Source organism: Polyodon spathula, chromosome 6, assembly GCF_017654505.1.
Source record: "Polyodon spathula isolate WHYD16114869_AA chromosome 6, ASM1765450v1, whole genome shotgun sequence".
Lineage (NCBI taxonomy): Eukaryota > Metazoa > Chordata > Actinopteri > Acipenseriformes > Polyodontidae > Polyodon > Polyodon spathula.
Window position 1 is genome coordinate 64,966,411 of NC_054539.1, and position 14,736 is coordinate 64,981,146.

A 14,736-nucleotide genomic window follows, 5' to 3' on the forward strand; every position below is an offset into this window, starting at 1 on the left:
AATACACAAAACACAGGACGGATGAAATGAAATGATGAAGACGCCTGTTGGCGCCGGTTTAATACAAAATAAAAGGTTTAACAAACACGAAAAACACAGGACACGGCACTCTACGCCAAAATAAATAGACAAACAAAAACAGACTAAACTTAACAAAACGGTGCACGGACAGACACTGACAAACACGGTGAGCGGATACTTTCTCCTCTTATCATTACTACTACTACTGCTTATTTCCTCCGTCTCCAATCCCGTTCTCCGCTCACCGAACACCCAACCCCAGTATGTGACAACGTGCATCTATATATACTATTGTGCTGGGATTCAATTACCAATTAATTATTCACTTGAATCCCAGCACGTGAATTAATAAAGTGCAATTCCCCGTGCTCACATATTACTACATTTTACTTGCACGTGAAGTGCTGTGCAATCCTCGTGCCTAAATACACATATACATTTTTAAACACTCGTGTTACACAGACCCGTTTATATCCCGTGTACCAATGTCTATACACCAACATTTAAACACACCACACGCAACACATAACAGATAATATACACAGGGGCGGGCACTTTGTTACAGTCTGGTTCTCGAGATTGGTTATGTAGTGTGGACAGGGCCTTAGACCCATATTAAAATGTGGATTGATCTGTTTCCATTAGTAGCGTTCAGTTGGTAGCAACATGTGTAAGTGACACATGCCAGAGGTCTGCTGGTTAATCGAGGGTGTTGTATCTTACAGGATCAGATATTCTACTGCATTAGAGAGCCCTTAGCACAAGTTATGGGAAGTTAGGTAATATAAAGAGGTGTCAGTCTCTTTTTCTCTACTATATGTACACACTTTGCATTTTTACATGCAGGCACATATGATAGATATAGGTTATGTTACCGATGGCTCTAATTTTCTATTTACTTTACAGCAATGGCAGGCGATGTATGTAACAAACTAACTTATTCATAAAATTATTTGCTGGTATGTGTTGGACTTTAGTATTCTTTTGATACTTCCCTGTACAAATGCTTGTTTCCGTAGACACTGTAAATACACATGGTGCATTGCCAAACCTGTATGCATGCTTCCACTTGCTGTACATGTCAGAGATAGCAGTGTGTAGAAACAGAAATACATTCTATATATTTCTTTATTTGTTTGCGATAACATCTTTGTTACCTTTGGCTCTTACTGTTCTTTAGGCCTATTTAGCAAGCATCAGTTTAATAAGCAGTATTAGTATGTTGGTGTTTTTCTTTAAATAAGGTAAGTTGTATTGAACATTTTGAATATGTTCCTTCTAATATTTTCTGTTTATTATCTGATCAGCAGTTCTGTTACTTTATTGGAAACTACATGTTGTGCTAAATCTGATTGAATGCATGGATTTATTTAAGATGTCTGAAGAGACTAGAAAGCTATTCTGATTTATTAGTTTAGTACAGTACACCCTCGCTATAACAAACATGTTGGGGTCCAAGCCTTTTGTTCATTATATCGAGGGCTTTGTTATAGCGAAAGAACAATCAAAATGAAGGATAAACTGTTGAAGTAAGTTAATGAGATGAGAGTGTGAAAACAAGTAGAATTACATTAACTTGCTTGATTTTTTTGAGGATGCAACATCGATAATGGATAATTGCAAAGCATATGACATGGTTTATTTAGATTTCCAGAAAGCTTTTGACAAAGTCCCACACAAAAGGTTAATTCTCAAACTGAACACAGTTGGGATTCAAGGAAACACATGTACATGGATTAGGGAGTGGTTAACATGTAGAAAACAGAAAGTACTGATTAGAGGAAAAACCTCAGAATGGAGTGTGGTAACCAGCGGTGTACCACAGGGATCAGTATTAGGTCCTCTGCTATTCCTAATCTACATTAATGATTTAGATTCTGGTATAGTAAGCAAACTTGTTAAATTTGCAGACGACACAAAAGTAGGAGGAGTGGCAAACACTGTTGCAGCAGCAAAGATCACTCAAAATGATCTAGACAAGATTCAGAACTGGGCAGACACATGGCAAATGACATTTAATAGAGAAAAGTGTAAGGTACTGCACGCAGGAAATAAAAATGTACATTATAAATATCATATGGGAGATACTGAAATTGGAGAAGGAATCTATGAAAAAGACCTAGGAGTTTTTGTTGAAATGTCTTCATCTAGACAATGTGGGGAAGCTATAAAAAAGGCTAACAAGATGCTCGGATACATTGTGAAAAGTGTTGAATTTAAATCAAGGGAAGTAATGTTAAAACTGTACAATGCACTAGTAAGACCTCATCTTGAATATTGTGTGCAGTTCTGGTCACCTCGCTATAAAAAAGATATTGCTGCTCTAGATAGAGTGCAAAGAAGAGCGACCAGAATTATTCCGGGCTTAAAAGGCATGTCATATGCAGACAGGCTAAAAGAATTGAATCTGTTCAGTCTTGAACAAAGAAGACTACGTGGCGACCTAATTCAAGCATTCAAAATTCTAAAAGATATTGACAGTGTCGACCCAAGGGACGTTTTCAGCCTGAAAAAGAAACAAGGACCAGGGGTCACAAATGGAGGTTAGACAAAGGGGCATTTAGAACAGAAAATAGGAGGCACTTTTTTACACAGAGAATTGTGAGGGTCTGGAATCAACTCCCCAGTAATGCTGTTGAAGCTGACACCCTGGGATCCTTCAAGAAGCTGCTTGATGAGATTTTGGGATCAATAAGCTACTAACAACCAAACGAGCAAGATGGGCCGAATGGCCTCCTCTCGTTTGTAAACTTTCTTTTGTTCCTTTGTTCTTACATGTACCTGCTCGTCTCATGTATGCAGTTTGCTTTATCCTATTTGTTAAAGAATTAAAACGCAGTACAGAAAGCACAAATCTGTAATTGAAGCTGAACATTTATTCAAAATCAATCTGACATGAAGCATTTCAAAGTGGACCAAATCATAATCCATCATGCAAGAATCCCAAACTGAGTTTTTAGTCCAAATCAACCAGATATGAAAAGTTCAGATACTACAGTTCGTTTTTTTCTGTAATAAGTTTTGCTTTGCTGCATGGTTGCTTAACAAGCCAAAAAAGTGTTTTTTGACAACCTATATAGTTTCCAGCTTTGTTGCCACATAAAATTATTTTAGTTTTGGAGGCATAGTTACACAGCGCACTTTTTTTATTAAGACAAAAAAGTTGACTTCACTGCAGAGGTGGCATCCCGTGTGTACAGACCAGGATGTTGACAGTGTGTTTATATGATCTTTTTTGTTTTTTTATGTGGGGTCCAGGGGCCAGGTTCGTTATAATGAAGAGCGTTATAGCGAGGGTGTACTGTGCTAGATTTATATGTCACACAAATTGATGTAGTTTCACAAAATTAGGAACAAGTAAAGGAGTACAAACCCCCAAACATACAAAACACTTCTGATCACTGTTATGAACATCTCTTTATTTCCTTCAGATAAGACTTCTGCCAGTTATCAGAATCCTTCTACCCCTGTCACTAGTGTCAGACAGAGGAAACAAGCACTGTCTAGACATTGGGAATCAATCAGCCAAGCTAGATAAAGTTTAAAAATACAACCCTGTAACACAACTGAAAACAAAGTGAAATGTGTATGGATTCGAATTGTATTGAGGTACAGCTCAGACCATTGGAAGTATACAATTAATCTTGGTGGTGCCCTGGGGAAAAAAATCGTTTCATTGCCACATTGTTTTAGCCTTAGTATGAATTATACAGACCACTTATCTTGAACTAATGATTCTCTCAATAAAGTTATATTACACATGCAGAAATGGGCACTCTCTCTGCCGTACAGTATTGGTTTAGCCTCTGGGTGCCTTAATGATAAACATTTTTTAGTTCCATTTTGCTTCTTGTTTCCAACCTATTTGATTAGATAGATCATTCCTCTTGCAGTACATTATGTCCTCAGTGATACTTTATGTTTCTCCCATTTCTAGTTCACTGTCCAGTCCCATCAGACATATCTGTTCAATGACTTACATGCTTTAAAGTTCTTCCTGCAATCCGCTGTGCTTGTTATATTTTTGTTCCCGTGGAAATCTAGTCCTCAAGACTGTCAGGCAATGTGCCAACAGGAAACATGTACATTGATCAAGTTTAGACATATCTGTTTTCTCCCCGCTGCCATTTTTCAGGGATAATCATGAGCCTTCAAGCATCTACCTTCAAAAATATTTCCTAGTCAGCTTTGTGTTTATTTTTGTTTGTTTAATGCAATGAAAGCACACAATTTACATGTTTGTGTGGTGAATGTCACAAGAGTATCCCTTTGCCAGCTCACATAACCCAGAAACAATGCACCCACTCGACTGAGTAAGAGAACTCAGAGGGCACACAGTGTAAATATAATACATTTTTTAGCAATCTGTACAGGATGAGCTCTTTTTCAAATGTTTGAATCTGGACACTTTCACAAGCAACTATTTCTCTCTCGGAACAGATGGTAGACTGCATATAAGTGCAAATTAAAAAGGTATGTTGGTATGTGAGCACAGGGTTGTGTGTGTGTATATGTGTGAAATAATAGGTGACAGCGAGGACGTTAGAATCATCCCCGCAAAAACGTGGGAATATGGCTGGAGCTGTGAATTGAATAAGTGATTAAATGATTAATTAAGGCTCCAGCCACATGTGTATAAGGTGATCATGGGTTATATGAGGTTGGAGTGTTAAGGAGTGGAGAACGGGAGTTAGAGAGAGAAGGTAAAATGATAAATATAAAGAAACAATTGCTATGTGTGCTGGTTGAACTCGCGCATCAGTGCTTTCATACACCAGATCGGTATGTGTCCATTGTCCTTCCTAGTCTGACGTCAACACAAGCCAGCCAGGTCACATATGGTGTAAGAAAGTGGGAAACAGCAAATCCACAGACTCAGGCCAGGGAAGGTACTGCGGGTACACAGTTATTTTGTGTGAAGAGGATTTTTTTTGGTTTTTTGAATGAAGAGGATGGAGGAGGGTCTGTATTGCCTGCGCTGTGCAAAGGTGGGGCACTACAGTGGTGACTGATGAAAAGGAAGGGCCACCTGTCTACAAAAGAGGGGTGGTCCAAACTTCCAAAGCCCAAGAGGAAGCAGTCTGTACCAGCTCAAGCACCAAAAATGGAGAGGAATGCGAGCTGACACAGGGAACCCCAGTGGATACAGGCGGAGTATTACACTGCTGAACAGGATGACGAGCAGTGATGCACATATTCCCTGCGCTACGAGCATGAAGAAGAGAGCTGCCTAGAGGCTGATATGGACACGGACCTGGAAGGGAAGTAGTCAGAGCTCCAGCGCACTGAAGGGGTGAGCCCGAGCGTCCAGTGCGCAGAAGGGGGAGCATGCGTCTCCAGTGCCACTGAGAGAAGCTCCACTGTCTTTGGTGCCACAGCTGGAAGGCCCTACACCTCTGCCAACTACACGGAAACCTACCTCCAGGCACTCGAGATCTCGAGTGGGTGCCCTCCCTATGGAGAGTGTGGGCACTTCCCAGTCAACTATGCCCTCCAGGAATAGGGGGAGGAGAAATAACAGCTGGAGTGCCCCGCACAGAGGTCAGTATTGCCATTGCCTCAATCACCAGAGGGAGACTACCTGCAGCTCCCGCCTCCACCGCCAGAGGGAGACCACCTGTGGCTCCTGCCTCCACCACCAGTGTAGCTGAAGCTACCTCCCAAGGGTCAGCTCCTGTTGTTGCCTCCCAAGGGTCAGCTCCTGTCGTTGCCTCCCAAGGGTCAGCTCCTGCCGGGTCCTGCCGAGCCTGCACCACCATCGTGCGGGGAGGCCAGCTGGTCTTGCTCAGTGGTTTCTAATCTAGATGGAGCTACCAATACATCTGTTGATTTTTAGTTTAACATCAGTCAGCAAGTTAGGCTGACATAATTTTAAATGAAGTCAAAAGTGTTACAGCAAAATCCAGGCTTCATTGGATCTGTGTTTATTGTTGTAATTCAAAGCCCTTTGTAGTTTTAATCAACCAATTCCAATGAATTAACTGGAAGGTGTAGATGCAAACTCACTTTATAAATGTGCTGACAGGATTGAAAATCTGTTTTTATCTATTCCCACCTGCTGTATCTTCACCACAGCAACTTGTCATGAAATGGCATTGCAACACAAGCATCAGGATTGACACAGTAGATATAGCCAGTTACCAGTATGTAGTAGTGTCACACTAGAGAAATTGTAACCAGTTATTATTGTAATCCAATTCTTATGAAATAGGTCATGAATAGAAAACAAATATGTCTGGATTTTTTATTTGCAATATAACAGTAAAGCAGTGTATAATAGTTATAATAATGATCTTTATATAGTGCCTTTCATAGTGGACCACCATCACAAAGTGCTTTACAAGATACAAGACTAGGGTTTGTGAATAATGCATCAGTTGCAGAGTGACTTACAACAGCCTGAAAGGCTGAGCACAAGAAGGTTGAGAGACTCGCTCAGGGTCACTCAATGAGTCAGTGGCTAAGCTGGGATTTGAACTGGGGACCTCCTAGTTACAAGCCTGTTTCTTTAACCACCGGACCACACAGCCTCCTTGTACAAGTTTATGTATTGGGTTATATCAACTGTCACACCATGTAAACAGTAAGGTTGAAAACACCAGCCTGTGCTGATACTACCCAGATATAGTATACAGACATTAGTCATCTTATAATCTTATTGTAACTTGTGGCTTTATATTTTATCATAATTCTAAAATATATTGTGCTTTTCAATTTAGACGTTAAAACATTTGATTTGTTTGGTTCACCTATAATCACTAGTGCATCTGTGTAAGTTGCTGTATAACAAATTAAAATTGTCCTTGATTACCCTCAAACTTCAAAAAGTAGGACATCAGTCCCTTTAGACTGCAGTTACTGGAGCAGTATTAAAAAACATGCTTGTAGCCTCTTTTAGTTCAGTTCTACAGGATGTGACCACTGCATTCGAAAATCAAGCAGGCATGTGGTAGTGCTGTAGGTGTCTGAGAGTTTCTGCGTCCCCGACTGGAACTGCGGCTGTGAAATAAAGGACCACAATGGCTGTCTTTACGGCATATGTCCCAGACGAACACAATGCATGGGTCCATGCAACCTCCTGTAGTGTAGTGATCACATAATGTAATTATGAAGTTTAAGATATTTCTGGGAGGGAGGGATGGCAATAGCCATGTTCACTTTCTAATCTTACTAGATCTAGTTTACATCAGGGACTACGTTGATTTTCCCCTTAGGTGTCTGTACAGATCAGAGAACGAGCAATATGATCGAGCGGTTTCAACTCTGCCATAGGGCTAAAATTATTTTCAACTCTAATTAAACATAATTTCCAGCTGCTGGCCGTTCGATGTTCTTAACCTAACTAGCATTACAACTTTTCAGATGAAATGGAAGTGAATTCTCTATTACCTATTAGTCCTGTTTGATTATGGTCCCACTTTGCAAAGGTTGAGGCTGTTTATTTGAACAATATTGTCTGTAGATTCAGTACATACCATTTAATCAGACCTGCTAATTTAAAATGTTTTAAAGGGGAAATAGGTTTACCAGCCAAAACCAAAATACAAACGAGCAGTTCATTACTGTAGGCCAGGGGTGTCAAACTCCTGGAGGGTTGCAGTGTCTTCTGGTTTTCATTCCACCCGAGCTCTGAATTACTTAATTGGTCGAATTATTTGATTAATTGGACAAATGTAACACATCTCTCCAGGTCTCAATGTTTCATAGGTCATGTACCTTGAATCAAGTGCATTTTTTAAACCATCAGCTATAAAAGAAAAAATATTAAATATGTCCAAATGAACAAGTAATTAGATCAATTAAATTAAATTAAGAGCATAAGTTGGAATGAAAACCAGAACACCCTGCAGCCCTCGAGGACTGGAGTTTGACACCCCTGCTGTAGGCTTTGAGCTTACACAAAACTGGTTGATTAGTATGTATTAGAACATAAGAACATAAGAAATTCTAGAACGAGAAAAGGCCATTCGGCCCACCTATGCTCGCTCGCTTAATGCAAGCGTGGTCTGTTAAAAAGGAAAAACTAAAAAAACCCATAACCATTTAGTTAGTTGGGGAAATGAAACCTCTGGGAATCCGTGGCTAAACAAACCGCCCTTCTTCCAGACGGCTAGCTAAAGGTCTTATTATGGTCACAGAGAGGGTTATACAGTATTGTTCTTGACAGCATTCAATCTATTCTTGGAAGATCCGATAGTCTCTGCTTCAACTACTCTGTCCGGCAGCCTGTTCTACCCTTTCTGTGAAAAAGCTTCTTCTCCCCTCCGTTCTGAGTATGCCCTTCTTCACCTTCCACCTGTGGCCCCTGGTTCTGTTCTCTGTGACCTGTGAAAAATAATCATAGCAGTTACTTTGTTAAACCCCTTGGCAATTTTAAATATCTCTATTAAGTTACCTCTGGCTCTCCTTCTTTCTAGGCTGTACAGATTCAGCTCTTTCAGTCTATCTTCATATGACATACCCTTCAGTCCTGGAATTAATTGTGTTGCTCTCCTCTGTATTCTCTCCAATGTCTCGATGACTTTCTTATGATACGGAGACCAGAACAGGACAGTATTCTAGGTGTGGTCATACCAGTGCATTGTATTCATTACCATAGTGCAAGATACGTGAAAGGAGAATGACAGTACTGATACAGTACTGTTTTGTAAAAAAGGTAATCACCAGAGATTCTTGAGGTACACTGATTGGTTTATTAAACCTTTCCAGAACTGCCATCATATCACTGAATTATTTTGTATTCTGATTTCCACGAGTCACCTCATTGCTGCAAAATGGCATGTAAACAAACAGCATAATGTGCTGCTGTTTCTCTTGCTACACAAAGTTGGAAATTGTTCAAGCTCTTGAAAAAACCTGAATCAGCAATTTGGTGTTTCCTGTTCTGGTGAGTTGCTTCACCATTCTGTTAAATAATTTGCATGTCTTGTATATTGCTGCTGCATTTTGTAACGTGTGTAGTAGTAGGGGTACTGTGTTAATTTAGTTTGACACTTTGTTTATTAACATTACATTAAGTTAACTCTAAGTAACACCCATTATTTTTGCCATTGTGATAGCTCGAAACACACCCGCCAGCTAATTTCATAGTCCATAGCGATTTAAGCTTTTTTACCGTGTTGTTTTGCTTTAGTTTTGTTAACGTTAGTTTGTCTGTTACTTTATTAGCATACTCTTGCCTGTTGTTTTGCTTTTACTTATTCAGTTTGTTTCATATGTTGATGCACGTGCGTCATGACAAGTAATGCATACGCATTTATTTACTGATTGGTTCATATTGTGTCTGGTGTCTAAATGTAGTCTTAGAGAACACTTGTTTCCCGAGGGGTGTTGTTTTAGCCCGAGACTACTGTATGCTGTTTATGCTTGAATGTAGCTGAGCAATAAGGTTAGGGACATGTTGCTAAAAATATATATTTTTGTGCTGTATTTCAAGTCAATGATGATCAAGTGCATTTTTGATGGGGTGTGTAGCACTTTCATTCTAAAAAGAAGTTTCAGCAGTTTTAGGCACAGTCTTAAATTGAGTCAGTATTGTAAATATTTATAAAACAAGAAAGCTTTTGACGCATTGATCCATGGCGCTCTGCCCGTTTGTCTACTTGAAGTGTAAAAATGCAGTCTTTGTTCCTGTGGGAGCTGGACTCACGTGCTATCTACATTGCAGAACATCAGTCAGTACCCCAGAGCCACTGCAGTGATTGACCTTTACCTGAAAACCCTGATAAGAGTAGTGGGGAGGGGTACTACTGTATTATCATACTCAAGCCTAAACTGTCATCTAATCTAAAAGCCTTAGTCATAAACCAAGTATTGGTATGTGCTAAAAATAAGTGTAGTTTAATAAGTATTGTAACATTTCCTTAGGCAGTATAAATGAAATATCGACAGTCCAATAACAAGCGACCATTATCATAGAATGGTAAAAATGTACTAATAGAATTTTAAAGAAAATGGAATTCTCCCGAATGTATTTTAAGTTGTCAAAAAGGCATATATTTAGCTCGATTTTATGTTTTAAAAGTATTTCCTAGTTTGTCTTTTTCACTGAAATAAAACAGAACGAGTGCTTTCATAATGGTCATTCTAGAGTAGGTCGATACTCCAAACAAAGGATAAAGTTTTTTTAATTATTCTTATAAATCTACTAGAGCTGTGTACGAAGGTTCAGAGGTTCGTTCACTAGCCAGTAATTCGAAGGTAGTTTTAAACCTTCGAAGGTTCGTCAGGTTTTTATACTTACTAATGTTGCCTTCCACACGTTTAGTGAGCACTTGGTACGGATATACAGCATAGCTTAGGGTAGAGCAGGAATGTTTAGACCCAAACCCAACAACTGGAGCAATATAACAAGATTATGTCGTACCTCAAAGCTCAGAAGACATCCTTGGTAGGTGGATGGATGCAGATGGCTCGAGCTAAAGAGGAATGCTTAACTGTAACACCAATCAGTAATGTTTATGATTCTGAAGAGGTTATCAGAATTGAAGCCCAGATTGTTGATTAATGGTGGCTGTCAGTGTTTGTTTTCATTACGCACAGCCATGCTTTTTTAAATTAAGTGATTATGATTTTCCAAGTATAACACAATTCAGTGGTATAGTTCAGTGATCTACTGTAAATACTGCTGCCTTTCAGATAGTAAGTAGAGGGATTCTGAAAAATATAGCTTTACTCGTCCCCATGTGTTGGTACAACTGTTTAAATAACATGCATGTAATTTTTCAACCTCAAAACTTTTTATACTTAAAACTTTAAAGTCAGTTTCAAAGCTCTTTTCAAAATGTCCGCTCTAGTGCACTGATAGTGTAAGGAGTATTGCCCACATTGTCAAACAGGTAAGATGGCAATAATGATCCATGATGTGGTACGGAACAGAAAAGTAGAGTAGTTGTTGTTATGTTTTTTTTTTTTTTAATCGCTGCAGTGATTTAGAGGACAGATCTCAAACCCCAGTGCACTAGAGCAGAGCTTTTGAAAAGAGCTTTTAAACTTTAAAGTTATATTTGTCCAAAGCTGTCAGGATGTTAACAATGAAAAGAGAAATTACAGGTACATTATTTAAACAGTTGTAGCAACGTATAACGCTATATTTTACGGAACTAGGGGTGGCTTTATAAAAATCAGTAAACATGATACAAATGAAATAGGTTCACAAAATGTCAGGTTTGTACACCTTAGGAAGGTGGTATTGTTGAACTTTTAAAAAAAGAATATTGCAATAGTTGACGAGGTCCATGGCTGAGCTGGGAAGTTGCGATCATATTCATCATTAAACCATACTGTAAATCTAGCTCATACTGCAGAACTCCTTGTATGCTTTCCAGTCTAGCTTAAAGTGGTTTTATCTTGTTTAGACCAAATTTAGAGAGCAGATTACACTGACATGCCATGTAAGGACTTCCTAAAAGCAGTAAGGGTTACTGCTTCCTTAAGGGAATATTGGAATTGTAATTCTTGAAGACAGACTCAGAGAAATGGCCATATGTGACCCAGTCATCCGTTTTGAATGGAAGAACAGGCTCAGCGGTTAAATGGAGCAGTGGTGGATTAATACTTTGTCTTAGTACTCTGATCTTTTGGATTTTGCATCTGTACCATGAATTGCTTGTGGATAACGTCAGACCAGGAAATATAGACACACACGGTATGGGTAAAGCGCTGATTTATTATAAAACAAAATAATTAAACAAAACGGCACGTTGTCATGCTGGTGCAAAACCAGCACAGGTAGCAATTTTTGTGTCTAGGCTTGCTACTTTTCGATATTAATCCGTAAAGCTGGTAAACGTTGAATTCCCAAAAAATGAGAGTTCGACTGAAATAAATTTATATAGGATAAACGTCGGTAAAACCACTCACTATTTTTTATTTTCTTGCCAAAAATAACAATTTAGAAATCATCTATAATTTGTTTAGTTTTTATACTTACTGTCTGTCCTGTCTTCATTCCACTGAATGGGTAGGAGTCTCTGTCAGTCATCTCAGTGATCTGTTGTATAGTTTCACTGTCACTGTTCTTTGCAAAATTTTACAAGAGGTGTGTCTCTAGATAGAATGTCTTTATGAAACAGTGTATAGTGTACTGACTGCATCCTTTACATAGTAAAGCGATCAATTTCCTTTAAGGAATGTATATCTAGAAAAATAGCTTTGAGGTTGTTTCTTCATCGTCAGATAATATAATTTAATTAAGAAAAGGTCATGGTTTAACATTGCAAATTGTAGCTTTATTAAATGCAGGTAGAGTGGTAAGAAATAAACTAAACGGTAATGAAATATGCAATTAATTTAGCTTACTTACTTCAGGAAAGCACCACCTCGGGCGCAGTACCTTAGGTCTAAGTTTTTCAGCATTGAAGAATACAGTGCTTTGCCATTTTTTGTTGCCATCTTTTTTGCTTTGTTCTCTACGTGTTTACAACTGGCAATATGATATTCAGTGGCATTGAGTCGTACATTATTAATCAAATGACAGCAACATTTGCAGAATAGCATCCCACCATCCTCATATAATTGGGGGACATACAGTATCTTGATAAGATATATCAGAAGGAACACAGTTAAGGAGTGTTTTATTATTATTTATTTATTTATTTATTTATTTTTAAAACTTAGCCTATTTTCTTAGTGGTGAAAAATAAAACATTACTGCATTCTAAATGTTTAGTTTTTTGTCATCAAACACTTGGAAAAGTAAACTTATTTGCATGTATTTTGATAAGCGTTCACTACTGATCATCTTACTGCTCTATTATCTTTCAAGTGTGGATGCCAGCCTTCTCAAGATATGGGTTGCTTCCAACAGGAATCTAAATTCTAAAAATGGATGAAACTGGACAGGTTTCTTATTTTTTAACTTTAATATTTTAAACCCATACACTGTGCTTTTAATAACTTCTGCTTTTATCACTGAGAAGTGAGTTGGGTTTAGTGATCACTACCTATAGTACATATACTGTAGGTTGAGATCTGACCTGCCACTGGTCTTCTTGTTTCTTGGTTGCCTGTGGACAGGCTGGGAATAAAACTGCCTTGAACTGCTCTGTATGGACATGGAGTTCAAAAGAATATAACATGCTGACATCATTTTTTAATTAGAATTTAACAGGGCTTCGGGGGACTTGGATTCTAACTGCTGCTCTTGGAGAGCAAGGCCTATGTGTTGCTGTCTTTAAGTGATTGATGTTTTAATCATTGTACTCACTCCCCAGCTTAAAATAGGTTGAACACTGTTGAAGCTTGCTTCTTGCTGGTTGCTTTGGTGTGTGCTACACAGTAGGGGTTTTAATTAGTAAAGATTTGCCCAAGATTGCACATATGAGATGGAACACCTTGTATATCTGCAATGCAGCCTCTATGCAAAATTTAGATTAATATAAAATGGACAAAAGGAGATCAATAACCTCCACAAATGTGCACAGTCAGCCAAGAACTGGAATCCTCCGGCTCAGAGTCAGGAGCTATTAATGCAGGTTGACATTGTATGAAACTGAGGCTGTGAATGCTCAAACAGTGAACACATATATAAATCCTAAATGCAAAAAGTAAAATATACACTTTCACTGTACAGTAAATATAAATGAAGTATACTGTGTAATTGAATATGCATAGTTAAACTTTACACAAAAGGTTTACATGTCTATTCTTGAAGATAACCTGAATTTTAATAAGAAAGTACATACAGTGACATTTATTTTACATGTGTTTTGTCAACCCCACTGCTTATAATACAAACAATGCATCCTGTCTTAAAAGCTCAAGGAATACAGTTAGCATTTCAATTGAAGTCCCATTGGTATTTTTTAGTGATTCCATTGACAGTGATACCTGGGTCTGCACAGCACTATGTGTCATGTTTGCGTGTTTTGATATCTATACTAGAGAAATAGTCGACCAGTTGAGATCACAACTTCATGTACATTTGTTACAAGACGCTATTGAACATATTATGCATGTAATTCTTTGCATAAGAGAAAAGATTTCAAAGTCATTTATATAATGTTTTATGTATAGTCTTCCCAGGGGATATGCATCTAGTCACGTGAAGTCTCTCGAAACAATGCCAGATACTTCAGTCAGAAGTGTGGCTGCATAGAGTTTGTGTGCCTGCCTGTGTTAAACAGTTTTTTTTTGTGACCACAGAACAATCTAGATCACATATCTGCAGCCTGTTGTACATAACAACATATCCACAAGTATAGTAGTGCAGGTTTCAAAGTTAATTGTTATTGTAGCTTAGAGTTCTGGAAACATCTCTGGGAGGAATGAAGTAATTTACTGCTCCATCTGGTGGTAGTGAACTGTATGTACATGTTTATACAGGTATGTGTTAACTGTTTTTCCATTAGGTTTTTACTAGTGAAGTAACTTTCTTAATTGCTTTGTAAATTATTGCCTCTAGCATTGTGTGCAATGACATGTTTTACCATGCTGCTCAGGTAAAAACTGGGAGCTAAAATGTACTACAGAAAACTAACAAATGTCTTTTCACAGCTGGGGCATGGCAGTTAATGTGTATTCCACCTCTGTGACCATTGAGAACCTGAGCCGACATGATATGCTGGCATGGGTGAATGACTCGCTGCACCTTAGTTATACCAAGGTCGAGCAGCTGTGTTCAGGTAAGAACATTTCAAGTAATTACAATGACTGGAGGCAAGTTTAAAGGAGGTTAAGGTATTTTAGACGCAGATATTGCACAAGCTTGAAACT

At 38.4% G+C, this 14,736-nt stretch overlaps 1 protein-coding gene across 2 annotated transcripts in view; it reads left to right on the forward strand.

Annotated features, from left to right (window-relative positions):
• Positions 1-14,736, forward strand: part of LOC121317471 (microtubule-associated protein RP/EB family member 3-like) — a 35,744-nt gene that overhangs the window by 14,932 nt on the left and 6,076 nt on the right. For both annotated transcript variants that reach the window (XM_041253439.1, XM_041253438.1), the window contains exon 2: positions 14,518-14,645. In XM_041253439.1, coding sequence (XP_041109373.1) covers positions 14,525-14,645 — 121 coding nt within the window. In that variant the 5' untranslated portion in view covers positions 14,518-14,524. The remainder of the gene's footprint in view (positions 1-14,517; positions 14,646-14,736) is intronic.